Here is a 27,602-nt window from a genome sequence, read left to right as displayed (position 1 = left end):
CCCGGCGCGCCCTCCCCCTCCCCACTGCTCCCGCCCACTCCACCCGCGCCCTCCCACTCCGTGCTGCCCTCCCCCCGCACCCTCCCCCCGCACCCTCCCCCCGCGCTCTCCCCGCGCCCTCACCCCGCGCCCTCCCCCCGCGCCCTCCCCCCGCGCCCTCCCCCCGCGCCCTCCCCCCGCGCCCTCCCCCCGCGCCCTCCCCCCGCGCCCTCCCCCCGCGCCCTCCCCCCGCGCCCTCCCCCCGCGTCCTCCCCCCGCGTCCTCCCCCCGCGCCCTCTCCCCGCGCCCTCTCCCCGCACCCTCCCCCCGCGCCCTCCCCGCGCCCTCCCACTCCGTGCTGCCCTCCCCCCGCACCCTCCACCCGCGCTCTCCCCGCGCCCTCCGCCCGCGCCCTCCCCCTGCGCCCTCCCCCCGCGCCCTCCCCCGCGTCCTCCCCCCGCGCCCTCTCCCCGCGCCCTCCCCCCGCGCCCTCCCCCCGCGCCCTCCCCCCGCGCCCTCCCCCCGCGCCCTCCCCCCGCGTCCTCCCCCCGCGCCCTCCCCCCGTGCTTCCCCCCCACGTCCTCCCCCCGCGCCCTCCCCCCGCGCCCTCCCCCAGCGCCCTCACCCCGCGCCCTCCCCCCGCGTCCTCCCCCACCGCCCTGCCCCAGCGCCCTGCCCCAGCGCCCTGCCCCCGCGCCCTGCCCCCGCGCCCTCCCCCCGCGTCCTCCCCCCGCGTCCTCCCCCCGCGTCCTTCCCCCGCGCCCTCCCCCCGCGTCCTCCCCCCGCGTCCTCCCCCCGCGTCCTCCCCCCGCGCCCTCCCCCCGCGCCCTACGCCCGCGCCCTCCCCTCGCGCCCTCCGCCCGCGCCCACCCCCCGCGTCCTCCCCCAGCGCCCTCCCCCAGCGCCCTGCCCCAGCGCCCTGCCCCAGCGCCCTGCCCCCGCGCCCTGCCCCCGCGCCCTCCCCCCGCGCCCTCCGCCCGCGCCCTCCGCCCGCGCCCTCCGCCCGCGCCCTCCCCTCGCGCCCACTCCCGGCGCCCTCCCACCGCGCCCTCCACCCGCGCCCCCCACCCGCGCCCTCCAGCCGCGCCCTCCCCCCGCGCCCTCCCCCCGCACCCTGCCCCCGCGTCCTCCCCCCGCCCCCTCCTCCCCATGCCGTCCGCACCCCCGTCCCTTCCGCGCCCTCCCCCCCGCGCCCTCCCCCCCACGTCCTCCCCCCGCGCCCTCCACCCGCGCCCTCCCCCCGCGCCCTCCCCCCGCACCCTGCCCCCGCGCCCTCCCCCCGCCCCATCCTCCCCATGCCGTCCGCACCCCCGTCCCTTCCGCGCCCTCCCCCCCGCGCCCTCCCCCCCGCGCCCTCCCCCCCGCGCCCTCCCCCCCGCGCCCTCCCCCCCGCGCCCTCCCCCCCGCGTCCTCCCCCCGCGTCCTCCCCCCGCGCCCTCCCCCCGCGCCCTCCCCCCGCGCCCTCCCCCCGCGCCCTCCCCCCGCGCCCTCCCCCCGCGCCCTCCCCCCGCGCCCCCCCCCGCGCCCTCCCCCCGCGCCCTCCCACCCGCGCCCTCCCACCCGCGCCCTCCCACCCGCGCCCTCCCCCCGCGCCCTCCCACCCCGCGCCCTCCCCCCCGCGCCCTCCCCCCCCGCGCCCTCCCCCCGTGCTTCCCCCCCGCGTCCTCCCCCCGCGCCCTCGCCCCGCGCCTTCCCACTGCGCCCTCCCCCCCGCGCCCTCCCCCCGCGCCCTCCCCCCGCGTCCTCCCCCCGCGCCCTCCCCCCGCGCCCTCCCCCCGCGCCCTCCGCCCGTGCCCTCCGCCCGCGCCCACCCCCTGCGCCCTCCACCCGCGCCCTCCCCCCGCGCCCTCCCCCCGCGCCCTCCCCCCGCGCCCTCCCCCAGCGCCCTGCCCCAGCGCCCTGCCCCAGCGCCCTGCCCCAGCGCCCTGCCCCAGCGCCCTGCCCCCGCGTCCTCCGCCCGCGCCCTCCCCTCGCGCCCACTCCCGGCGCCCTCCCCCGGCGCCCTCCCCCGGCGCCCTCCCCCCGCGCCCTCCCCCCGCGCCCTCCCCCCGCGCCCTCCCCCCGCGCCCTCCCCCCGCGCCCTCCCCCCGCGCCCTCCCCCCGCGCCCTCCCCCCGCGTCCTCCCCCAGCGCCCTCCCCAGCGCCCTGCCCCCGCGCCCTGCCCTGCGCCCTCCCCCCGCGCCCTCCCCTCGCCCCCTCCTCCCCGTGCCGTCCCCACCCCCGTCCCTTCCGCGCCCTCCCCCCCGTGCCCTCCCCCCGCACCCTCCCCCCCGCACCCTCCCTCCCGGGCCCTCCCCCCGCGCCCTCCCCCCGCGCCCTCCCCCCCTGCGCCCTACACCCCATGCCCTCCCCCCCGCGCCCTCCCCCCCGCGCCCTCCCCCCCGGGCCCTCCCCCCCGGGCCCTGCCCCCCGCGCCCTCCCCCCCGCGCTCTCCCTCCTTCTCCCCATGCGCTCTCTCTCCCTTCCCGCGCCCTCCCTTCCCGCGCCCTCCCTTCCCGCGCCCTCCCTCCCCGCCCCCTCCCTCCCTCCCTGCCCCGCCCCTCCCTCCCCGCTGCCCTCCCTCCCTCCCCCCCCGCCCTCCCCACCCCCCACCCTCCCTCCCTCTCTCCCCCGCGTCCTCCCCCGCACCCACCCTCCCCCTCGCCCTCCCTCCCTCCCCACGCCTTCCCTCCCTCCCCACGCCTTCCCTCCCTCCTCCGCGCCCTCCCTCCCCCATCGCCCTCCCTCCCCCATCGCCCTCCCTCCCCCATCGCCCTCCCTCTGTCCCCTGCGCCCTCCCTCCCCCGCACCCTCCCTCCCTCCCCCATTGCCCTTCCTCCCTCTCTGCGCCCTCCCTCCCTCCCCCGTGCCCTCTTTCCATCTCCCCACGCTCTCCCTCTTTGGCTCCAGTTTGCTGAATCGAATACTGAACCAGTGGTTCTGATTAATCCACTCCATTTTGTTTCCACAGTCCCTGATGAGAACATTGCAGCAATGAAATACGGTGCACAGGTTATTGGGGGTGAGCTGAAAGCAGCTCTGCTTGATGGCGACACTCAGAATTACGATTTGGATCATGGCTTCTCCCGACACCCGATTGATGAGGACTGTCGTTCAGGGATTGAGGTGAAATTGGGCCATGCATCAATTTTGAATCACATTCGCATGCTGCTCTGGGACAGAGATAGTAGGTGGGTTCGGAATGACTTATAGATAATGTGATGGAAACTTTGGTTGTTTTATTACTGGATAAATCACCCACCAAATGTGTTTGAATCCCACATGGAAAATTGAGAATTTGAATTCCATTAAGAAATGTGCTAGAGAAAGACGGTGATCAGTAAAAGTGATCATTCTGCTCTCGTCTTGTCATAAAAACCCATCAGATTCACTAATATCCTTTCGGGAGGAATATCTGCTGTCCTGCAATCCAGTCCAGTTCCTGGGACGGCAGGTCTGTCGCATGAGGAGAGACTAAGTCGGTTAGGATTATATTCACTGGAGTTTAGAAGAGTGAGAGGGGATCTCATAGAAACGTATACAATTCTAACAGGGTTAGACAGGGTAGATTCAGAAGGAATGTTCCCGATGGTGGGGGAGTCCAGAACCAGGGGTCAGAGTTTGAGGATAAGGGGTAAACCTTTCAGAACTGAGGTGAGGAGAAATTTCTTCACCCAGAGGGTGGTGAATATGTGGAATTCCCTCCCACAGAAAGTAGTTGAGGCCAAAACGTTGTGTGATTTCAGGAAGAAATTAGATATCGCTCTTGGGGCTAAAGGGATCGAGGGATATGGGGGAAGGGGGGATCAGGATATTGAATTTGATGATCAGCCATGATCAAAATGAATGATGGAGCAGGCTTGAAGGGCTGAATGGCCTCCTCCTGCTTCTAGTTTCTCTGTTTCTGTTTCTAAGAGTGATGCAGATTCGAAACATTCCCTCGGTTGCTCTCTCCACAAGGGCTGCCCAATTTGCTGAGTTTATCCAGTATTTTCTGTTTTTATTTCAGAGTTAGAGTATCCACAATATGTTTGTTTTTATTATTTGCTGCCTTTACTGGCTCTCGCCTACATGTGTCTCCAATGTCGTTGGCTCTTGACTTCCCTCTGAAATGGTCCAACAAGCTACTTAGTTGTATTTGAGAAAGTAACTCACCACCAACTTCTCGAGGGATGCGTAACAACATCTGGCTTAGCCAGCAATGCTCAACTTCCATCAGAAAATGAAAAAATTAACAATTTGCACTTTTATTTCTGAAACCTTCTTTCTAGTTATTTTCACCAATTCTCTTCATAGAATCATAGAAATCATAGAAACCCTACAGTGTAGAAAGAGGCCATTCGGCCCATCAAGTCTACACCGACCACAATCCCACCCAGGCCCTACCCCCATATCCCTACATATTTACCCGCTAATCCCTCTAACCTACCCATCTCAGGACACTAAGGGGCAATTTTTTTAGCACGGCCAATCAACCTAACCCGCACATCTTTGGACTGTGGGAGGAAACCGGAGCAGCCGGAGGAAACCCACGCAGACACGAGGAGAATGTGCAAACTCCACACAGACAGTGACCCGAGCCGGGAATCGAACCCAGGTCCCTGGAGCTGTGAAGCAGCAGTGCTAACCACTGTGCTACCGTGCCGCCCAGCTCCAATTTCACTTCAAAATTACTTTAAATTTATTTTTAAAAAATGAACTGATGCAATCCAAGTGGTGTAGGCATTACCATAGTGCTGTTAGAAAGAGAGCTTCATCAATTTTACTCAGTGAATGGTCATGTAATTCCAAGTCAGGATGCTGTTATGGTTCAGGTTAGAAACTCCAAAGTGTTTTATGGAGCCCACCTGAATGATTAGTTTTGCATTTGAATTTGGTTAGGATAAGCATGAGATGTTTCACTTCAGGTATAATTCAAGTGACCCACGAGGGAACTTTTATCAAACAAAGTTTATTTATGAATTTAGTTAACATGTATAGTCAGAAAATTAGCCAGAACTGTTATCAATTGCAAACAAGAAACACAACAACCACTATAATGGTTGACTGGTAGTGACCAGTGGAGTGCCCCAGGGATCTGTTCTGGGACCCTTGCTGTTTGTCATTTTCGTAAATGACCTGGATGAGGAAGTGGAGGGATGGGTTGGTAAGTTTGCTGACGACACCAAGGTAGGTGGTGTTGTGGATAGTTTGGAGGGATGTCAGAAGTTGCAGCGAGACATAGATAGAATGCAAGACTGGGCGGAGAAGTGGCAGATGGACTTCAACCCGGATAAGTGTGTGGTGATCCATTTTGGCAGATCCAATGGGATGAAGCAGCAGTATAATATGAAGGGTACCATTCTTAGCAGTGTAGAGGATCAGAAGGACCTTGGGGTCCGGGTCCATAGGACTCTTAAATCGGCCTCGCAGGTGGAGGATGCGGTCAAGAAGGCGTACGGCGTACTAGCCTTCATTAATCGAGGGATTGAGTTTAGGAGTCGGGAGATAATGCTGCAGCTTTATAGGACCCTGGTTAGACCCCACTTGGAGTACTGCGCGCAGTTCTGGTCACCTCATTACAGGAAAGATGTTGAAGCCATTGAAAGGGTGCAGAGGAGATTTACAAGGATGTTGCCTGGATTGGGGGGCATGCCTTATGAGGATAGGTTGAGGGAGCTTGGTCTCTTCTCCCTGGAGAGACGAAGGATGAGAGGTGACCTGATAGAGGTTTACAAGATGTTGAGAGGTCTGGATAGGGTAGACTCTCAGAGGCTATTTCCAAGGGCTGAAATGGTTGCTACGAGAGGACACAGGTTTAAGGTGCTGGGGGGTAGGTACAGAGGAGATGTCAGGGGTAAGTTTTTCACTCAGAGGGTGGTGGGTGAGTGGAATCGGCTGACGTCGGTGGTGGTGGAGGCAAACTCGTTGGGGTCTTTTAAGAGACTTCTGGATGAGTACATGGGATTTAATGGGATTGAGGGCTATAGATAGGCCTAGAGGTAGGGATATGATCAGCGCAACTTGTGGGCCGAAGGGCCTGTTTGTGCTGTGGCTTTCTATGTTCTATGTTCTATAATGTATAACTCTGAACGAATATCTCTAATGTCATAGAGATTTCCAGCTTGGAAACAGGCCCTTCGGCCCAACTTGTCCATGCCACTCTTTTTTTTAAAGCCCTAAGCCAGTCCCAATTGCCCGCATTTGGCCCATATCCCTCTATACCCATCGTACCCATGTAACTGTCTAAATGCTTTTTAAAAGACAAAATTGTACCCGCCTCTACTACTACCCTGGCAGCTTGTTCCAGACACTCACCACCCCCTGTGTGAAAAGATTGTTCATTGTTCCACAGGAGCAGGCTGAGGGTAAGAACGATTGTGTCTGTATTTTATTTATTTATTTTTCAGTTAAATTTGGCTTACAAATCGGAGGTTTTTTTTCAAAACAGGGAGTAGGCCCAGGAGCAGCCTGGGGAAGGTTTAAAAAGGGCTAAGTTAAAAGGGAGGTTTTTTTTTCAAAACAGGGAGTAGGCCCAGGAGCAAACTGGGGAAGGTTTTTTGGAGGGTTTAAAAGCAGGCCACACTTCTGAGCGGGCAGCGTCTGGAGCAGGCAGTGGAGTGAGCAGGGAGCAGAGTGTGAGCTGTAAGGGCTTTGGCTCACAGGGCTTCGGCAGAGGTGAGGAAGGTTATTTGTTTTTCTTCTGTTACACCCCCTTTTTTCGTTTTATTTCCAAAAAACTAAAAAGGACATGGCTGGTATGAGTGGGAGGCCCGTATACTGCATTCGGTGTGGGATGTGGGAGTTCCTGGAGACAACTTGCCTCCCGGAAGTCCATATCTGTGCCAGATGTGTGGAACTGCAACTCCTGAAGGATCGTGTAAGGGAGCTGGAGCTGAGGCTAGATGAACTCAGTTTAGTTAGGGAAAATGAGAGATTAATAGATAAAAGTTATAGTCAGGTAGTGACACCAGGGTCTCGGAAGGAAGACACGTGGGTCACAGTTAGGAGGGGTAATAGTCAGAAGGGTGATGTGCCAGAAAGTAACCCAGTGGCAGTCTCCCATAAAAGAAAGGGATGGGCACCAGATGGGAGAAGGGAAGGGAGTGAGCAGTCTGTGGAGGGATCCCCTGTGGTTGTCCCCCTCCAAAATAGGTATATTGTTTTGGATTCTGTGGAGGGGGAATGACCCTCCAGGGGTAAGCCACGAGGACCAGATCGCCTCCACGGAGACAGTCTCAGGGGTCCGGAAGGGAAAGAAGGGGTTTAGGAGAGCGATAGTTGTGGGGGACGCAATGGTTAGAGGCACGGACAGGCGCTTCTGTGGGAGTGAACGAGAATCCAGGATGGTAGTCTGCCTCCCTGGTGCCGGGGTACTGGATGTCTCCGAGAGGGTAGGAAGCATATTTAAAAAGGAAGGTAGTCAAACAGATGTGATTATACACATTGGTGAAAATGATGTAGGTAGGAAGAGCAGGGGGGTCATACGAGAGAAATTCAGGGAGTTGGGTGCTAGGCTAAAAAGTAAGGCCTCCAGGGTAGCAATCTCTGGACTGCTCCCGGTGTCGAGTGCAAGTGAGGCTCGGAACAGGGAGATTCTACAGTTGAACGCGTGGCTAAAGGACTGGTGCAAGAGGGAGGGTTTTAAATTCATAGATACCTGGGAAATCTTCAAGTCAGGATGGCAACTGTACAGAAAGGATGGGTTACACCTTAACTGGAAGGGAGCAAATATCCTGGCTGGGAGTTTTGCTCGAGTGTTTCGGCAGGATTTAAACTAGTGTGGCAGGGGGGTGGGGAACCAAACAGTAGGTCAGCAATTTCTGAGGCTGGGGTTGAGCTGGGGGCCAGGGCAAGGCTAGCTCAGAAGAGGAGCACTCTGGAGGAGGAGGACCTGACTGGGCCTGGAGGTCTGGAGTGCATCTGCTTCAATGCGAGGAGCGTAACGGGTAAAACAAACGAACTTTGGGCCTTAATGCTTATGCGGAATTTGGATGTGGTTGCGGTGACGGAAACTTGGTTAAAAGAAGGACAGGACTGGCAGCTGAATATTCCGGGGTATAAGTGTTTTAGGCGAGAGAGAGGAGGGGCTAAAAAAGGTGGGGGAGTAGCGATATTAGTTAAGGAGCATATTACCGCGGTGCAGAGGGTAGACAACTTAGAGGGGTCATGTACTGAGTCGCTGTGGGTGGAACTCAGAAACAGGAAGGGTGCAGTCACTATGCTGGGGGTGTACTACAGACCACCCAACAGCCCACGGGAAGTGGAGGAAAGGAGATGTCAGGAGATTCTGGATAGGTGCAGAAAAAATAGGGTTGTTGTAGTGGGGGACTTTAATTTCCCTGGCACAGACTGGAAAGTGCTTAGAGCTGGGGGTCCGGACGGGGAGGAATTTGTAAAATGCGTACTGGAAGGTTCTTTGGAACAGTATGTAGATAGCCCGACTAGAGAGGGGGCGATACTGGACCTAGTTCTGGGAAATGAGCCCGGTCAGGTCGTCAAAGTTTCGGTAGGGGAACATGTGGCAAATAGTGACCACAACTCTGTTAACTTTAGGATAGTAATGGACAAGGATGAGTGCTGTCCTACGGGCAGGGTGCTAAATTGGGGGAAGGCTAACTATAGCAGGATTAGGCAGGAATTGGTGGATGTTGATTGGGAGAGGATGTTCGAGGGTAAGTCCGCGTCTGGCATGTGGGAGTCTTTTAAGGAACTATTGATAAGGCTGCAGGATAGGCATGTGCCTGTAAAAAGGAAAGATAGGAAAGGTAGGATTCGAGAGCCGTGGATAACCAGGGAAATTGAGGATCTGATTAAAATGAAAAGGGAGGCGTACGTTAAGTCCAGGCAACTGAAAACAGATGGAGCTCTGGAGGAATACAGAGAGAGTAAGAAAGAACTCAAACTGGGAGTTAAAAGGGCAAAAAGAGGTCACGAGATGTTTTTGGCAGGCAGGATTAAGGAGAATCCTAAGGCATTCTATTCATACGTTAGGAACAAAAGAGTTGTCAGGGAGAAAATCGGACCTCTCAGGGACAAAGGAGGGGAATTATGCTTAGAACCCAAGGGAATAGGGGAGATCCTAAATGAATACTTTGCATCAGTATTCATGAAGGAGAGGGGCGTGTGAACCGGGAGTGTCTCCATTACAAGAGAGGAAGTGTTAGGTTTTTTAGGGAACATTAAAACTGACAAAGCCCCAGGGCCTGATGGCATCTATCCTCGACTGCTCAGGGAGATGAGAGATGAAATTGCTGGCCCGCTGACGGAAATCTTTGTCGCTCCTTTGGACACGGGTGAGGTCCCTGAGGATTGGAGGATAGCGAATGTGGTCCCGTTGTTTGAGAAGGGTAGCAGGGATAACCCAGGAAATTATAGGCCGGTGAGCTTGACGTCCGTGGTAGGGAAGTTGTTGGAGAGGATTCTTAGAGACAGAATGTATGTGCATTTAGAACGGAACAATCTCATTAGTGACAGACAGCATGGTTTTGTAAGAGGGAGGTCGTGCCTTACAAATTTGGTGGAGTCTTTTGAGGAAGTGACAAAAACGGTTGATGAAGGAAGGGCCGTGGATGTTGTCGATATGGATTTCAGTAAGGCATTTGACAAAGTCCCACATGGCAGGTTGGTTAAGAAGGTTAAGGCTCACGGGATACAAGGAGAAGTGGCTAGATGGGTGGAGAACTGGCTTGGCCATAGGAGACAGAGGGTAGTGGTCGAAGAGTCTTTTTCCGGCTGGAGGTCTGTGACCAGTGGTGTTCCGCAGGGCTCTGTACTGGGACCTCTGCTATTTGTGATATATATAAATGATTTGGAAGAAGGTGTAACTGGTGTAATCAGCAAGTTTGCGGATGACACGAAGATGGCTGGATTTGCGGAAAGCAAAGAGCATTGTCGGGCAATACAGCAGGATATTGATAGGCTGGAAAATTGGGCGGAGAGGTGGCAGATGGAGTTTAATCCGGATAAATGCGAAGTGATGCATTTTGGAAGAAATAATGTAGGGAGGAGTTATACAATAAATGGCAGAGTCATCAGGAGTATAGAGATACAGAGGGACCTAGGTGTGCAAGTCCACAAATCCTTGAAGGTGGCAACACAGGAGGAGAAGGTGGTGAAGAAGGCATATGGTATGCTTGCCTTTATAGGATGGGGTATAGAGTATAAAAGCTGGAGTCTGATGATGCAACTGTATAGAACGCTGGTTAGGCCACATTTGGAGTACTGCGTCCAGTTCTGGTCGCCGCACTACCAGAAGGATGTGGAGGCTTTAGAGAGAGTGCAGAGAAGGTTTACCAGGATGTTGCCTGGTATGGAGGGTCTTAGCTATGAGGAGAGATTAGGTAAACTGTGGTTGTTCTCCTTGGAAAGACGGAGAATGAGGGGAGATCTAATAGAGGTATACAAGATTATGAAGGGTATAGATAGTGTGAACAGTGGGTAGCTTTTTCCCAGGTCGGAGGTGACGATCACGAGGGGTCACGGGCTCAAAGTGAGAGGGGCGAAGTATAACTCAGATATCAGAGGGATGTTTTTTACACAGAGGGTGGTGGGGGCCTGGAATGCGCTGCCAAGTAGGGTGGTGGAGGCAGGCACGCTGACATCGTTTAAGACTTACCTGGATAGTCACATGAGCAGCCTGGGAATGGAGGGATACAAACGATTGGTCTTGTTGGACCAAGGAGCGGCACAGGCTTGGAGGGCCGAAGGGCCTGTTTCCTGTGATGTACTGTTCTTTGTTCTTTATTGCCCCTCTGGACACTTTTGTATCTTTCCTCTCTCACCTTAAACCTATGCCCTCTAGTTTTACACTCCCCTACCTTTGGGAAAAGATACTGACTATCTAGCTGATCTGTGCCCCTCATTATTTTATAGAGCTCTGTCAGATCACCCCTCAGCCTCCTACGCTCCAAACAAAAGTCCCAGTCTATCTTTGTGTCGTCATTGATCTTTGTGTTGTCATTGTCTACAGTAACAGTGCCAGAAGACTGGAGGATAGCAAATGGGATTGAGGGTGATTTAGTGGTTTGGATCAGGAATTGGCTGTAAGAAAACAGAGGGTGGTGGTTGATGGGAAATATTCATCCTGGAGTTCAGTTACTAGTGGTGTACCGCAAGGATCTGTTTTGGGGCCACTGCTGTTTGTCATTTTTATTAATGACCTGGATGAGGGCGTGGAAGGATGGATTTGTAAATTTGCGGATGACACTAAAGTCGGTGGAGTTGTCGACAGTGCGGAGGGAAGTGGCAGGTTACAGATGGACATAGATAAGCTGCAGAGCTGGGCTGAGAGGTGGCAAATGGAGTTTAATGCGGAAAAGTGTGAGGTGATTCACTTTGGAAGGAGTAACAGGAATACAGAGTACTGGGCTAATGGTAAGATACTTGGTAGTGTGGATGAACAGAGGGATCTGGGTGTCCATGTACATAGATCCCTGAAAGTTGGCACCCAGTTTGATAGGGTTGTTAAGAAGGCGTATGGTGTGTTAGCTTTTATTGGTAGAGGGATTGAGTTTCGGAGCCAGGATGTCATGCTGCAACTGTACAAAACTCTGGTGCGGCCGCATTTGGAGTATTGCGTACAGTTCTGGTCGCCGTATTATAGGAAAGATGTGGAAGTGTTGGAAAGGGTGCAGAGGAAATTTACCAGGATGTTGCCTGGTATGGTGGGAAAATCGTATGAGGAAAGGCTGAGGGGCTTGAGGTTGTTTTCGTTAGAGAGAAGAAGGTTAAGAGGTGACTTAATAGAGACATACAAGATGATCAGAGGATTAGATAGGGTGGATAGTGAGAGCCTTTTTCCTCGGATGGTGATGGCTAGCACCAGGGGACATAGCTTTAAATTGAGGGGTGAGAGATATAGGACAGATGTTAAAGGTAGGTTCTTTACTCAGAGAGTAGTAAGGGCATTCCATGCCCTGCCTGCAGCAGTAGTGGACTCGTCAACATTCAGGGCATTTAAATGGTTATTGGATAAACATATGGATGATATTGGAATAGTGTAGATTAGAGGGGCTTTAGATTGGTTCCACTGGTCGGCGCAACATTAAGGGCTGAAGGGCCTGTACTGCGCTGTTCTATGTTCTATCCAGCCTCTCCTTATAATTGAAACCATCAAGTCCCAGTAGCATCCTAGTAAATCTTTTCTGCACTCTTTCGAGTTTAATAATATCCTTTCTATAATAGGGTGACCAGAATTGCTCACAATGTTCCAAGTGTGGCCTTACCAATGTCTTCTACAACTTCAACAAGACATCCCAACTCCTGTATTCAATGTTCTGACTAATAAAACCAAGCATGCCGAATGCCTTCTTCACCATTCTGTCCACCTGTGACTCCACTTTCACCTGTGTTAAACCTCCCCCCCATCACCTTGAATCTATGACCCCTCGTGAACGTCACCACCAACCTGGGAAAAAGCTTCCCACTGTTCGCCCTATCTATGCCTTTCATAATTTCATACACCTCTTTTAGGTCACCCCTCATCCTCCATCTTTCCAGTGAGAACAACCCCAGTTTACCCAATCTCTCCTCATAACTAAGCCCTTCCATACCAGGCAACATCCTGGAAAACCTCCTCTGCACTCTCTCTAAAGCCTCAGCCTTTCTGGTAGTATGGCGACCAGAACTGGGCGCAGTCTTCCAAATGCGGCCGAACCAATGTTCTATACAACTGCAACATCAGACCCCAACTTTTATATTCTATGCCCCGTCCTATAAAGGCAAGCATGCCATATGCCTTATTCACTACCTTCTCCACCTGTGCCGTCACCTTCAAGGATCTGTGGACTTGCACACCCAGGTCCCTCTGCGTATCTACACCCGTTATAAGACCATAAGACCATAAGACATAGGAGCGGAAGTAAGGCCATTCGGCCCATCGAGTCCACTCCACCATTCAATCATGGTTGATTTCAACTCCATTTACCCGCTCTCTCCCCATAGCCCTTAATTCCTCGAGAAATCAAGAATTTATCAATTTCTGTCTTGAAGACGCTCAACGTCTCGGCCTCCACAGCCCTCTGTGGCAATGAATTCCACAGACCCACCACTCTCTGGCTGAAGAAATTTCTCCTCATCTCTGTTCTAAAGTGACTCCCTTTTATTCTAAGGCTGTGCCCCCGCGTCCTAGTCTCCCCTGTTAATGGAAACAACTTCCCTACGTCCATCCTATCTAAGCCGTTCATTATCTTGTAAGTTTCTATCAGATCTCCCCTCAACCTCCTAAACTCCAATGAATATAATCCCACGATCCTCAGACGTTCATCGTATGTCAGGCCTACCATTCCTGGGATCATCCGTGTGAATCTCCGCTGGACCCGCTCCAGTGCCAGTATGTCCTTCCTGAGGTGTGGGGCCCAAAATTGCTCACAGTACTCCAAATGGGGCCTAACCAGTGCTTTATAAAGCCTCAGAAGTACATCCCTGCTTTTGTATTCCAAGCCTCTTGAGATAAATGACAACATTACATTTGCTTTCTTAATTACGGACTCAACCTGCAAGTTTACCTTTAGAGAATCCTGGACTAGGACTCCCAAGTCCCTTTGCACTTTAGCATTATGAATTTTGTCACCGTTTAGAAAATAGTCCATGCCCCTATTCTTTTTTCCAAAGTGTACGACCTCGCACTTGCCCACGTTGAATTTCATCAGCCACTTCTTGGACCACTCTCCTAAACTGTCTAAATCTTTCTGCAGCCTCCCCACCTCCTCAATATTACCTGCCCCTCCACCTATCTTTGTATCATCGGCAAACTTGGCCAGAATGCTCCCAGTCCCGTCATCTAGATCGTTAATATATAAAGAGAACAGCTGTGGCCCCAACACTGAACCCTGCGGGACACCACTTGTCACCGGTTGCCATTCTGAGAAAGAACCTTTTATCCCAACTCTCTGCCTTCTGTCTGACAGCCAATCGTCAATCCATGTTAGTACCTTGCCTCGAATACCATGGGCCCTTATTTTACTCAGCAGTCTCCCGTGAGGCACCTTGTCAAAGGCCTTTTGGAAGTCAAGATAGATAACATCCATTGGCTCTCCTTGGTCTAACCTATTTGTTATCTCTTCAAAGAACTCTAACAGGTTTGTCAGGCACGACCTCCCCTTACTAAATCCATGCTGACTTGTCTCAATCCGACCCTGCACTTCCAAGAATTTAGAAATCTCATCCTTAACGATGGATTCTAGAATTTTGCCAACAACTGAGGTTAGGCTAATTGGCCTATAATTTTCCATCTTTTTTCTTGTTCCCTTCTTGAACAGTGGGGTTACAACAGCGATTTTCCAATCCTCTGGGACTTTCCCTGACTCCAGTGACTTTTGAAAGATCATAACTAACGCCTCCACTATTTCTTCAGCTATCTCCTTTAGAACTCTAGGATGTAGCCCATCTGGGCCCGGAGATTTATCAATTTTCAGACCTTTTAGTTTCTCTAGCACTTTCTCCTTTGTGATGGCAACCATATTCAACTCTGCCCCCTGACTTTCCTGAATTGTTGGGATATTACTCATGTCTTCTACTGTGAAGACTGACGCAAAGTACTTATTAAGTTCCTCAGCTATTTCCTTGTCTCCCATCACTAGATTACCAGCGTCATTTTGGAGCGGCCCAATGTCTACTTTTGCCTCCCGTTTGTTTTTAATGTATTTAAAGAAACTTTTACTATCATTCCTAATGTTACTGGCTAGCCTACCTTCATATTTGATCCTCTCCTTCCTTATTTCTCTCTTTGTTATCCTCTGTTTGTTTTTATAGCCTTCCCAATCTTCTGACTTCCCACTACTCTTTGCCACATTATAGGCTCTCTCTTTTGCCTTGATGCATTCCCTGACTTCCTTTGTCAGCCATGGCTGCCTAATCCCCCCTCTGATAACCTTTCTTTTGTTTGGGATGAACCTCTGCACTGTGTCCTCAATTACTCCCAGAAACTCCTGCCATTGCTGTTCTACTGTCTTTCCCATTAGGCTCTGCTTCCAGTCGATTTTTGTCAGTTCCTCCCTCATGCGCCTGTAATTACCTTTATTTAACTGTAGAACCTTCACATCTGATTCTGCCTTCCTTCTTTCAAATTGCAGACTGAATTCTACCATATTATGATCACTGCTTCCTAAGTGTTCCCTTACTTTAAGATCTTTTATCACGTCTGGCTCATTACATAACACTAAGTCCAGAATAGCCTGTTCCCTCGTGGGCTCCATCACAAGCTGTTCCAAAAAGCCATCCTGTAAACATTCAATGAATTCCCTTTCTTTGGGTCCACTGGCAACATTATTTACCCAGTCCACCTGCATATTGAAATCCCCCATGATCACTGTGACCTTGCCTTTCTGACATGCCCTTTCTATTTCGTGGTGCATTTTGTGCCCCTGGTCCTGACCACTGTCAGGAGGCCTGTACATAACTCCCATTATGGTTTTTTTGCCTTTGTGGTTCCTCAACTCTACCCACACAGACTCCACATCGTCTGACCCTATGTCGTTTAGTGCTATTGATTTAATTTCATTTCTAATTAACAAGGCAACCCCGCCCCCTCTACCCACCCCTCTGTCTTTTCGATAGGTTGGTTCTGCCATTTATAGGTTATTTCGATAGGTTATGGTTCTGCCATTTATCGTCTAGCTCCCCCCTACGTTGGTTCTACCAAAATGCATCACTTCGCATTTATCTGGATTGAACTCCATCTGCCATTTCTTTGCCCAAATTTCCAGCCTATCTATATCCTTCTGTAGCCTCTGACAATGTTCCTCACTATCTGCAAGTCCAGCCATTTTCATGTTGTCCGCAAACTTACTGATCACCCCAGTGACACCTTCTTCCAGATCGTTTATATAAATCACAAACAGCAGAGGTCCCAATACAGAGCCCTGCGGAACACCACTAGTCACAGGCATCCAGCTGGAAAAAGACCCTTCCACTACCACCCTCTGTCTTCTGTGACCAAGCCAGTTCTCCACCCATCTAACCACCTCCAGCTTTATCCCACGAGATCCAACCTTTTGCACCAACCTACCATGAGGGACTTTGTCAAACGCTTTACTAAAGTCCATATAGACGACATCCACGGCCCTTCCCTCGTCAACCATTCTAGTCATTTCTTCAAAAAACTCCACCAGGTTAGTGAAGCATGATCTCCCTCTCACAAAACCATGCTGACTATCGTTAATGGGTTTATTCCTTTCTAAATGCGCATACATCCTATCTCTCAGAATCCTCTCCAACAACTTCCCAACCACAGACGTCAAGCTCACCGGCCTATAATTTCCCGGGTTATCCTTCCTACCCTTCTTAAATAACGGGATCATATTAGCTATCCTCCAATCCTCCGGGACCTCACCTGTGTCGAGTGACGAGACAAAGATTTGCGTCAGAGGCCCAGCGATTTCATCTCTCGTCTCCCTGAGCAGCCTGGGATAGATTCCATCAGGCCCTGGGGATTTGTCAGTCTTTATATTCCCTAAAAAACCTAACACTTCCTCCCTTGTAATGGAGATTTTCTCTAACGGGTCAACACTCCCCTCCGAGACACTCCCAGTCAACACATCACTCTCCTTTGTGAATACGTGAAAGGCGTATTTTACACAGAGGGTGGTGGGGGCCTGGAATGCGCTGCTCGGCAAGGTGGTGGAGGCGGACACACTGGGAACGTTTAAGACTTATCTAGATAGCCACATGAACGGAGTGGGAATGGAGGGATACAAAAGGATGGTCTAGTTTGGACCAGGGAGCGGCATGGGCTTGGAGGGCCGAAAGGCCTGTTCCTGTGCTGTATTGTTCTTTGTTCTTTATTCAGGGAGGATGTTCCCGATGGTGGGGGTGTCCAGAACCAGGGGTTAGCGTCTGAGGATTCGGGGTAGAACATTTCGGACGGAGATAAGGAGATATTTCTTCACCCAAAGAGTGGTGAGCCTGTGGAATTCATTACCACAGGAAGTAGTTGATGGCAAAACATTGATTGTATTCAAGAGGTGGCTGGATATAGCACTTGGGGCGAATGGGATCAAAGGTCATGGGGAGAAAGCAGGATTAGGCTATTGAGTTGGACGATCAGCCATGATTGTGATGAATGGCTCAATGGACTGAATGGCCTCCTCCTTCCCCTATCTTCGATGTAATGCTTCCTGAATTGCCTCCCCCTGTACCTGATTGTCCTTTTCTTTCACCAGGTCATATTCATACTACATTGAAGTGTCGATGGATGAGCTGGATTGGATTCGGGTCATCGATCATTCCCACTACTTGTGTCGCTCCTGGCAGAACCTGTTCTTCTCCCCCCGTGTCTGCAGGTGGGTGCAGTTAAAAAGCTGTCTAGGCTGTAGGTGCCATGTAAGGCTCCTGGTTGACAGTACTTGGTACCTTCACTCGTTGTTGTCTATTCATACAGTAATCAGGTGAGTATTCCTAGTATAGACCACCTTTCTCATTCAGTGTTTTCTCATTAGCTTCAATATAGGGTGGACCTACTGCTTCCAGGAGGAAGACATTCTTTTCTGGTTTCATCTGTGATGAGCTATTATTAGGACCTTATGGAAACACAGAAAGTAGGAGCAGGAGGACGCCATTCGGTATTTTGAGCCTTCTTCACCATTCAATAAGATCATTACTGATCATCCGGTTGCCGGTGCCACGTGATAGCGAGTTGAGGAACAGGGAGAGAGTGCAGTTAAACATGTGGTTGCAGGGATGGGTAGGAGGGAGGGTTTCAGATACGTGGATAATTGGAACACATTCTGGGGAAGGTGGGACCTGTACAAACAGGACGGGGTGCACCTGAACCAGTAGGGCACCAATATCCTGGGAGGGAAATTTGATACGGCTCTTCAGGGGGGTTTAAACTAATTTTTCAGGGGAGTGGGAAAAGGAGTTGGAGTCCAGAAGTCAGTGTTGAGGGTGGTGAGGTATTGGGGAGGGTATCAAGGTCAAGGGTGGGTACCAGTAGACAGGAAGGTGGGTTGAAGTGTGTCTACTTCAATGCAAGGAGCATCCGGAGCAAGGGAGATGAACTTGGGGTGTGGATTGGGACTTGGGACTACGATGTTGTGGCCATTACGGAGACATGGGTAGAACAAGGACAGGAATGGTTGTTGGACGTTCCGGGGTATAGATGTTTCAGTAAGTGTATGGAAGCTGGTAAAAGAGGTGGAGGAGTAGCATTGTTAATCAAGGATAGTTTAACGGCTGCAGAAAGGCACTTTGAGGGGGATCTGCATACTGAGGTAATATGGGCTGAAGTTAGAAATAGGAAAGGAGCGGTCACGTTGTTAGGAGTTTACTATAGGCCCCCAAATAGTAATAGAGATATGGAGGAAGAATTTGCTAAGCAGATTATGGATAGGTGTGGGGGTCACAGGGTAGTTGTCATTGGGGATTTTAACTTTCCAAATATTGATTGGAACCTTTGTCGGTCGAATAGTTCGGATGGGGCAGTTTTTCTGCAGTGTGTGCAGGAGGGTTTCCTGACACAATATGTGGATAGGCCGACAAGAGGTGGGGCCACATTGGATTTGGTACTGGGAACTGAATCGGGCAGCTATATAAGACCCTCGTCAGACCCCACTTGGAGTACTGTTCTCACTTCTGGTCTCCCCATTACAGGAAGGATGTGGAAAAGATTGAAAGGGTGCAGGGGCGATTTACAAGGATGTTGCCAGGATTGAGTGGCATGCCTTATGAGGATAGGCTGAGGGAGCTCGGTCTTTTCTCCTTGGAGAGACGTAGGATGAGAGGAGACCTAATAGAGGTGTATAAGATGTTGAGAGGCATAGATCGGGTGGACTCTCAGAGGCTTTTTCCCAGGGTGGAAATGGCTGCTACGAGAGGACACAGGTTTAAGGTGCAGGGGGGCAGGTACAGGGGAAATGTTAGGGGGAAGTTTTTCACACAGAGGGTGGTGGGCGAGTGGAATCGGCTGCCGTCAGTGGTGGTGGAGGCAAACTCAGTAGGGTCTTTTAAGAGACTCCTGGATGAGTACATGGGACTTAATAGGATGGAGGGTTATAGGTAGGCCTAAAAGGTAGGGATATGTTTGGCACAACTTATGGGGCCGAAGGGCCTGATTGCAGAGGTGGGGTGGAGCAGGGTTTGAAATGTGTATACTTCAATGCCAGGAGTATTCGCAATAAAGTGGGTGAACTTGCAGCGTGGATCAGTACCTGGGACTTCGATGTTGTGGCTATTTCAGAGACATGGATAGAGCAGGGGCAGGAATGGATGCTGCAGGTCCCGGGGTTCAAATGTTTTAGTCGAAGTAGGGAAGGAGGTAGAAGAGGGGGAGGGGTAGCATTATTGGTCAGAGATTGTATCACAGTGTCAGAGAGGAGGTTTGATGAGGACTTATCTGTTGAGGTAGTATGGGCGGAGATTAGAAATAGGAGAGGAGAGGTCACCCTGTTGGGAGTCTTTTATAGACCTCCTAAAAGTTCTAGAGAGGTTGAGGAAAGGATTGCGGAGTCAATCCTGCTTAGGAGTGAAAGTAATAGGGCAATTGTTATGGGGGATTTTAACTTGACTAATATTGACTGGAATTGTTATAGCTCTAGCTCGTTAGAGGGGTCAGTTTTTGTTCAAAGCGTGCAGGAAGGTTTTTTGACTCAGTATGTAGACAGGCCAACTAGAGGTGAGGCTATATTGGATCTGGTGCTGGGAAATGAGCCAGACCAGGTGCTAGACTTGGAAGTTGGTGTGCATTTTGGTGATAGTGACCACAATTCGGTTACGTTCACCTTAGTGATGGAAAGGGATAGGCATGAACCTCGGGCCAGTGGTTTTAGCTGGGGGAAGGGTAATTATGAGGCTATTAGGAGAGAATTAGGAAACATAGGTTGGACTAGGAGATTACAGGGACTGGGAACGTCCGACATGTGGAGTTTTTTCAAGGAGCAGCTACTGCGAGTCTGTGATAGGTATGTCCCTGTCAGGCAAGGAGGAATTGGTAGGGCTAGGGAACCGTGGTGCACCAAAAAAGTTTCTTTGTTGGTTAAAAAGAAAAAGGAGGCTTATGTTCGGATGAGACGTGAGCACTCGGGTAGTGCACTAGAAAGCTTTAGATTGGCTAAGAGGGAGTTGAAGAGCGAGCTTAGAAGGGCTAAAAGGGGACATGAGAAGACTTTGGCGGATAGGGTTAAAGAGAATCCTAAGGCGTTCTATAGGTATGTCAAGAACAGAAGGTTGGTTAGGGCAAGTTTAGGGCCAGTTATAGATGGCAGAGGGAAGTTATGTGTGGAACCGGAGGAGATTGGTGAAGCATTGAACCAATATTTCTCTTCGGTGTTCACGCAAGGGGACATGAATATAGCTGAGGAGGACACTGGGTTGCAAGGGAGTAGAATAGACAGTATTACAGTTGATAAGGAGGATGTGCAGGATATTCTGGAGGGTCTGAAAATAGATAAATCCCCTGGTCCGGATGGGATTTATCCAAGGATTCTCTGGGAGGCAAGAGAAGTGATTGCAGAGCCTCTGGCTCTGATCTTCAGGTCGTCGTTGGCCTCTGGTAGAGTACCAGAAGATTGGAGGTTAGCGAATGTTGTCCCATTGTTTAAGAAGGGGAACAGAGACTTCCCCGGGAATTATAGACCGGTGAGTCTCACTTCTGTTGTCGGCAAGATGTTGGAAAAAATTATAAGGGATAGGATTTATAGTTATTTGGAGAGTAATGAATTGATAGGTGATAGTCAGCATGGTTTTGTGGCAGGTAGGTCGTGCCTTACTAACCTTATTGAGTTTTTTGAGAAAGTGACCAAGGAGGTGGATGGGGGCAAGGCAGTGGACGTGGTATATATGGATTTTAGTAAGGCGTTTGATAAGGTTCACCATGGTAGGCTTCTGCAGAAAATGCAGATGTATGGGATTGGGGGTGATCTAGGAAATTGGATCAGGAATTGGCTAGCGGATAGGAAACAGAGGGTGGTGGTTGATAGTAAATATTCATCATGGAGTGCGGTTACAAGTGGTGTACCTCAGGGATCTGTTTTGGGGCCACTGCTGTTTGTAATATTTATTAATGATCTGGATGAGGGTATAGTTGGGTGGATTAGCAAATTTGCTGATGACACCAAAGTCGGTGGTGTGGTAGACAGTGAGGAAGGGTGTCGTAGTTTGCAGGAAGACTTAGACAGGTTGCAAAGTTGGGCCGAGAGGTGGCGGATGGAGTTTAATGCGGAGAAGTGTGAGGTAATTCACTTTGGTAGGAATAACAGATGTGTTGAGTATAGGGCTAACGGGAGGACTTTGAATAGTGTGGAGGAGCAGAGGGATCTAGGTGTATGTGTGCATAGATCCCTGAAAGTTGGGAATCAAGTAGATAAGGTTGTTAAGAAGGCATATGGTGTCTTGGCGTTTATTGGTAGGGGGATTGAATTTAGGAGTCGTAGCGTTATGTTGCAACTGTACACAACTCTGGTGCGGCCGCACTTGGAGTACTGTGTGCAGTTCTGGTCCCCACATTACAGGAAGGATGTGGAGGCTTTGGAGAGGGTGCAGAGGAGGTTTACCAGGATGTTGCCTGGTATGGAGGGGAGATCCTATGAGGAGAGGCTGAGGGATTTGGGATTGTTTTCGCTGGAAAGGCGGCGGCTAAGAGGGGATCTTATTGAAACATATAAGATGATTAGAGGTTTAGATAGGGTGGATAGTGATAGCCTTTTTCCTCTGATGGAGAAATCCAGCACGAGGGGGCATGGCTTTAAATTGAGGGGGGGTAGTTATAGAACCGATGTCAGGGGTAGGTTCTTTACCCAGAGGGTGGTGAGGGATTGGAATGCCCTGCCAGCATCAGTAGTAAATGCGCCTAGTTTGGGGGCGTTTAAGAGATCCGTAGATAGGTTCATGGACGAAAAGAAATTGGTTTAGGTTGGAGGGTCACAGTTTTTTTTTAACTGGTCGGTGCAACATCGTGGGCCGAAGGGCCTGTTCTGCGCTGTAATGTTCTATGTTCTATGTTCTATGTTCTATTTCCACCCTGGGAAAATGCCTCTGAGAGTCCACCCGACCTATGCCTCTCAACATCTTATACACCTCTATTAGGTCTCCTCTCATCCTTCGTCTCTCCAAGGAGAAAAGACCGAGCTCCCTCAGCCTATCCTCATAAGGCATGCCACTCAATCCAGGCAACATCCTTGTAAATCTCCTCTGCACCGTTTCAATCTTTTCCACATCCTTCCTATAGTGAGGCGACCAGAACTGAGCACAGTACTCCAAGTGGGGTCTGACGAGGGTGTTATATAGCTGCATCATTATCCCCGGACTCCTAAACTCAATCCCTCGATTGATAAAGGCCAGCACACCATACGCCTTCTTAACCACCTCCTCCACCTGCGGGGCCGATTTTAGAGTCCTATGGACCCGGACCCCAAGGCCCTTCTGATCCTCGACAGGATCAGATGTAGATAGACCGACTAGAGAGGGAGGTGTACTGGACCTAGTACTGGGGAATGAGCCCGGTCAGGTCTTCAAAGTTTCGGTAGGGGAACATGTGGCAAATCGTGACCACAATTCTGTTAGCTTTAGGATAGTGATGGAAAAGGATGAGTGGTGTCCCAAGCGTAAGGTGGTGGATTGGGGGAAGGCTAATTTTAGTGGGATTAGGCAGAAATTGGCAGTTGTTGATTGGGAGAGGCTGTTTGAGGGTAAATCCACATCTGGCATGTGGGAGTCTTTTAAGAAACAGTTGTTAGGGCTGCAGGATAGGCACGTGCCTGTAAAAAAGAAGGATAGGAAGGGTAGGATTCGAGAACCGTGGATAACCAGGGAAATTGAGGGATTGGTCATGCAGAAAAGAGAGGCGTACGTTAGGTCCAGGCAGCTAAAAATGGAGGGAGCTCTGGAGGAATACAAAGAAAGTAGGAAAGAACTCGAACGAGGAATTAGAAGGGCAAAAGGGGGTCACGAAATGTCCTTGGCAGACAGGATTAAGGAGAATCCCAAGTCATTTTATTCATACATGAGGACAAAAGGGTTGTCAGGGAAACAATCGGACCTCTCAGGGACAAAAGTGGGGAATTATGCTGAGAGCCCAAAGAAGTAGGGGCGATCCTAAGTGAATACTTTGGGTCGGTATTCACAAAGGAGAGGGATGTGTTGACTGGGAGTGTCTCGGAGGGGAGTGTTGACCCGTTAGCGAAAATCTCCATTACAAGGGAGGAAGTGTTAGGTTTTTTAGGGAATATAAAGACTGACAAACCCCCAGGGCCTGATGGAATCTATCCAAGGCTGCTCAGGGAGACGAGAGATGAAATCGCTGGGCCTCTGACGCAAATCTTTGTCTTGTCACTGGACACAGGTGAGGATGATGTGGAGATGCCGGCGTTGGACTGGGGTAAACACAGTAAGAAGTTTAACAACACCAGGTTAAAGTCCAACAGGTTTATTTGGTAGCAAAAGCCACACAAGCTTTCGAGGCTCTGAGCCCCTTCTTCAGGTGAGTGGGAATTCTGTTCACAAACAGAACTTATAAGACACAGACTCAATTTACATGAATAATGGTTGGAATGCGAATACTTACAACTAATCCAGTCTTTAAGAAACAAAACAATGGGAGTGGAGAGAGCATCAAGACAGGCTAAAAAGATGTGTATTGTCTCCAGACAAGACAGCCAGTGAAACACTGCAGGTCCACGCAACTGTGGGAGTTACAAATAGTGTGACATAAATTCTGATTCTAGGATCGCATGATAAAGACTCAGGAGGAAAAAAGCAGAAATATTTATGTGAAATAGTGTGACATAAACCCAATATCCCGGTTGAGGCCGTCCTTGTGTGTGCGGAACCTGGCTATCAGTTTCTGCTCCGCGACTCTGCGCTGTCGTGTGTCGCGAAGGCCGCCTTGGAGAACGCTTACCCGAATATCAGAGGCCGAATGCCCGTGACCGCTGAAGTGCTCCCCAACAGGAAGAGAACAGTCTTGCCTGGTGATTGTCGAGCGGTGTTCATTCATCCGTTGTCGCAGCGTCTGCATAGTTTCCCCAATGTACCATGCCTCGGGACATCCTTTCTTGCAGCGTATCAGGTAGACAACGTTGGCCGAGTTGCAAGAGTATGTACCGTGTACCTGGTGGATGGTGTTCTCACGTGAGATGATGGCATCTGTGTCGATGATCCGGCACGTCTTGCAGAGGTTGCTGTGGCAGGGTTGTGTGGTGTCTTGGTCACTGTTCTCCTGAAGGCTGGGTAGTTTGCTGCGGACAATGGTCTGTTTGAGGTTGTGCGGTTGTTTGAAGGCAAGAAGTGGGGGTGTGGGGATGGCCTTGGCGAGATGTTCGTCTTCATCAATGACATGTTGAAGGCTCCGGAGGAGATGCCGTAGCTTCTCCGCTCCGGGGAAGTACTGGACAACGAAGGGTACTCTGTCCACTGTGTCCCGTGTTTGTCTTCTGAGGAGGTCGGTGCGGTTTTTCGCTGTGGCGCGTTGGAACTGTTGATCAATGAGTCTAGCGCCATATCCTGTTCTTATGAGGGCATCTTTCAGCGTCTGGAGGTGTCTGTTGCGATCCTCCTCATCCGAGCAGATCCTGTGTATACGGAGGGCTTGTCCGTAGGGGATGGCTTCTTTAACGTGTTTAGGGTGGAAGCTGGAGAAGTGGAGCATCGTGAGGTTATCCGTGGGCTTGCGGTACAGTGAGGTGCTGAGGTGACCGTCCTTAATGGAGATGCGCGTGTCCAAGAATGCAACCGATTCCGGAGAGTAGTCTATGGTGAGCCTGATGGTGGGATGGAACTTGTTGATGTCATCATAGAGTTGTTTCAGTGATTGTTCACCATGAGTCCAAAGGAAGAAAATGTCATCGATGTATCTAGTGTATAGCACCGGTTGAAGGTCCCGTGCGGTGAAGAAGTCTTGTTCGAACCTGTGCATGAAGATGTTGGCATATTGAGGTGCAAATTTGACATGTATGCCCAAGCCGTCAGGAGGTGCGTCAACACCAAATTCATCAGCCGCACTCACAAGACAGCCCCGAACATCACCCAAGCACAACGTAACGCCATCCACGCTCTCAAGACCAACCGCAACATTGTCATCAAACCAGCAGACAAAGGAGGGGCCATCGTCATACTGAACAGAACGGATTACTGCAAAGAAGTGTACCGACAACTCAACAACGAGGAACACTACAGACAGTTACCTGCAGATCCGACCAAAGAACACACCCGTCAACTCAACACTCTGATCAAGACCTTTGATCCGGACCTTCAGAACACCCTCCGTGCTCTCATCCCACGTACTCCCCGCGTTGGAGATCTCTACTGCCTCCCGAAGATACACAAGGCAAACACACCCGGCCGTCCCATCGTATCGGGCAATGGGACCCTGTGCGAGAACCTCTCCGGCTATGTCGAGGGCATCCTGAAACCCATTGTACAAAGAACCCCCAGCTTTTGTCGCGACACGACGGACTTCCTACAGAAACTCGGCACACATGGAGCAGTTGAACCAGGAGCGCTCCTCGTCACAATGGATGTCTCGGCACTCTACACCAGCATCCCCCATGACGATGGCATTGCTGCAACGGCCTCAGTGCTCAGCGCCAACAACTGCCAGTTTCCAGATGCAATTTTACATCTCATCCGCTTCATCCTGGACCACAATATCTTCACCTTCAACAACCAGTTCTTCATCCAGACACACGGAACAGCCATGGGGACCAAATTTGCACCTCAATATGCCAACATCTTCATGCACAGGTTCGAACAAGACTTCTTCACCGCACGGGACCTTCAACCGGTGCTATACACTAGATACATCGATGACATTTTCTTCCTTTGGACTCATGGTGAACAATCACTGAAACAACTCTATGATGACATCAACAAGTTCCATCCCACCATCAGGCTCACCATAGACTACTCTCCGGAATCGGTTGCATTCTTGGACACGCGCATCTCCATTAAGGACGGTCACCTCAGCACCTCACTGTACCGCAAGCCCACGGATAACCTCACGATGCTCCACTTCTCCAGCTTCCACCCTAAACACGTTAAAGAAGCCATCCCCTACGGACAAGCCCTCCGTATACACAGGATCTGCTCGGATGAGGAGGATCGCAACAGACACCTCCAGACGCTGAAAGATGCCCTCATAAGAACAGGATATGGCGCTAGACTCATTGATCAACAGTTCCAACGCGCCACAGCGAAAAACCGCACCGACCTCCTCAGAAGACAAACACGGGACACAGTGGACAGAGTACCCTTCGTTGTCCAGTACTTCCCCGGAGCGGAGAAGCTACGGCATCTCCTCCGGAGCCTTCAACATGTCATTGATGAAGACGAACATCTCGCCAAGGCCATCCCCACACCCCCACTTCTTGCCTTCAAACAACCGCACAACCTCAAACAGACCATTGTCCGCAGCAAACTACCCAGCCTTCAGGAGAACAGTGACCAAGACACCACACAACCCTGCCACAGCAACCTCTGCAAGACGTGCCGGATCATCGACACAGATGCCATCATCTCACGTGAGAACACCATCCACCAGGTACACGGTACATACTCTTGCAACTCGGCCAACGTTGTCTACCTGATACGCTGCAAGAAAGGATGTCCCGAGGCATGGTACATTGGGGAAACTATGCAGACGCTGCGACAACGGATGAATGAACACCGCTCGACAATCACCAGGCAAGACTGTTCTCTTCCTGTTGGGGAGCACTTCAGCGGTCACGGGCATTCGGCCTCTGATATTCGGGTAAGCGTTCTCCAAGGCGGCCTTCGCGACACACGACAGCGCAGAGTCGCGGAGCAGAAACTGATAGCCAGGTTCCGCACACACAAGGACGGCCTCAACCGGGATATTGGGTTTATGTCACACTATTTCACATAAATATTTCTGCTTTTTTCCTCCTGAGTCTTTATCATGCGATCCTAGAATCAGAATTTATGTCACACTATTTGTAACTCCCACAGTTGCGTGGACCTGCAGAGTTTCACTGGCTGTCTTGTCTGGAGACAATACACATCTTTTTAGCCTGTCTTGATGCTCTCTCCACTCCCATTGTTTTGTTTCTTAAAGACTGGATTAGTTGTAAGTATTCGCATTCCAACCATTATTCATGTAAATTGAGTCTGTGTCTTATAAGTTCTGTTTGTGAACAGAATTCCCACTCACCTGAAGAAGGGGCTCAGAGCCTCGAAAGCTTGTGTGGCTTTTGCTACCAAATAAACCTGTTGGACTTTAACCTGGTGTTGTTAAACTTCTCACAGGTGAGGTCCCAGAGGATTGGAGGATTGCTAATGTGGTCCCGTTATTTAAGAAGGGTAGGAAGGATAACCCGGGAAATTATAGGCCAGTGAGCTTGATGTCCGCGGTAGGGAAGTTGTTGGAAGGATTCTTAGAGATAGGATGTAAACGCATTGAGAAAATAATAAACTCATTAATGATAGTCAGCATGGTTTTGTGAGAGGGAGATCATGCCTCACTAACCTGGTGGAGTTTTTTGAAGAAGTGACTGGAATGGTTGACGAGGGAAGGCCGGTGGATGTTGTCTATATGGACTTTAGTAAAGCGTTTGACAAAGTCCCTCATGGTAGGTTGGTGCAAAAGGTTGGATCTCATGGGAGAAAGGGGGAGGTGGTTAGATGGGTGGAGAACTGGCTTGGTCACAGAAGACAGAGGGTGGTAGTGGAAGGGTCATTTTTCTGGCTGGATGCTTGTGACAAGTGGTGTTCCACAG

At 51.3% G+C, this 27,602-nt stretch overlaps 2 protein-coding genes across 2 annotated transcripts in view; both read left to right on the top strand.

Annotated features, from left to right (window-relative positions):
- The window catches only part of LOC144493935 (phosphofurin acidic cluster sorting protein 2-like), a 410,987-nt gene extending 408,111 nt beyond the window's left edge, over positions 1 to 2,876 (top strand). The window contains exon 25 of the mRNA XM_078213510.1: positions 2,869 to 2,876. Coding sequence (XP_078069636.1) covers positions 2,869 to 2,876 — 8 coding nt within the window. The remainder of the gene's footprint in view (positions 1 to 2,868) is intronic.
- A 59-nt stretch (positions 2,877 to 2,935) lies between these two features.
- btbd9 (BTB (POZ) domain containing 9) overlaps positions 2,936 to 27,602 on the top strand; it is a 260,082-nt gene continuing 235,415 nt past the window's right edge. The window contains exons 1-2 of the mRNA XM_078212112.1: positions 2,936 to 3,149; positions 17,100 to 17,219. Of these exons, the coding sequence (XP_078068238.1) occupies positions 2,953 to 3,149; positions 17,100 to 17,219 (317 nt within the window). The 5' untranslated portion in view covers positions 2,936 to 2,952. The remainder of the gene's footprint in view (positions 3,150 to 17,099; positions 17,220 to 27,602) is intronic.

Source organism: Mustelus asterias, chromosome 5, assembly GCF_964213995.1.
Source record: "Mustelus asterias chromosome 5, sMusAst1.hap1.1, whole genome shotgun sequence".
NCBI lineage: Eukaryota > Metazoa > Chordata > Chondrichthyes > Carcharhiniformes > Triakidae > Mustelus > Mustelus asterias.
Note: the sequence above shows the minus strand (reverse complement) of the source record. Positions and strands in the feature narration are given on the sequence as shown.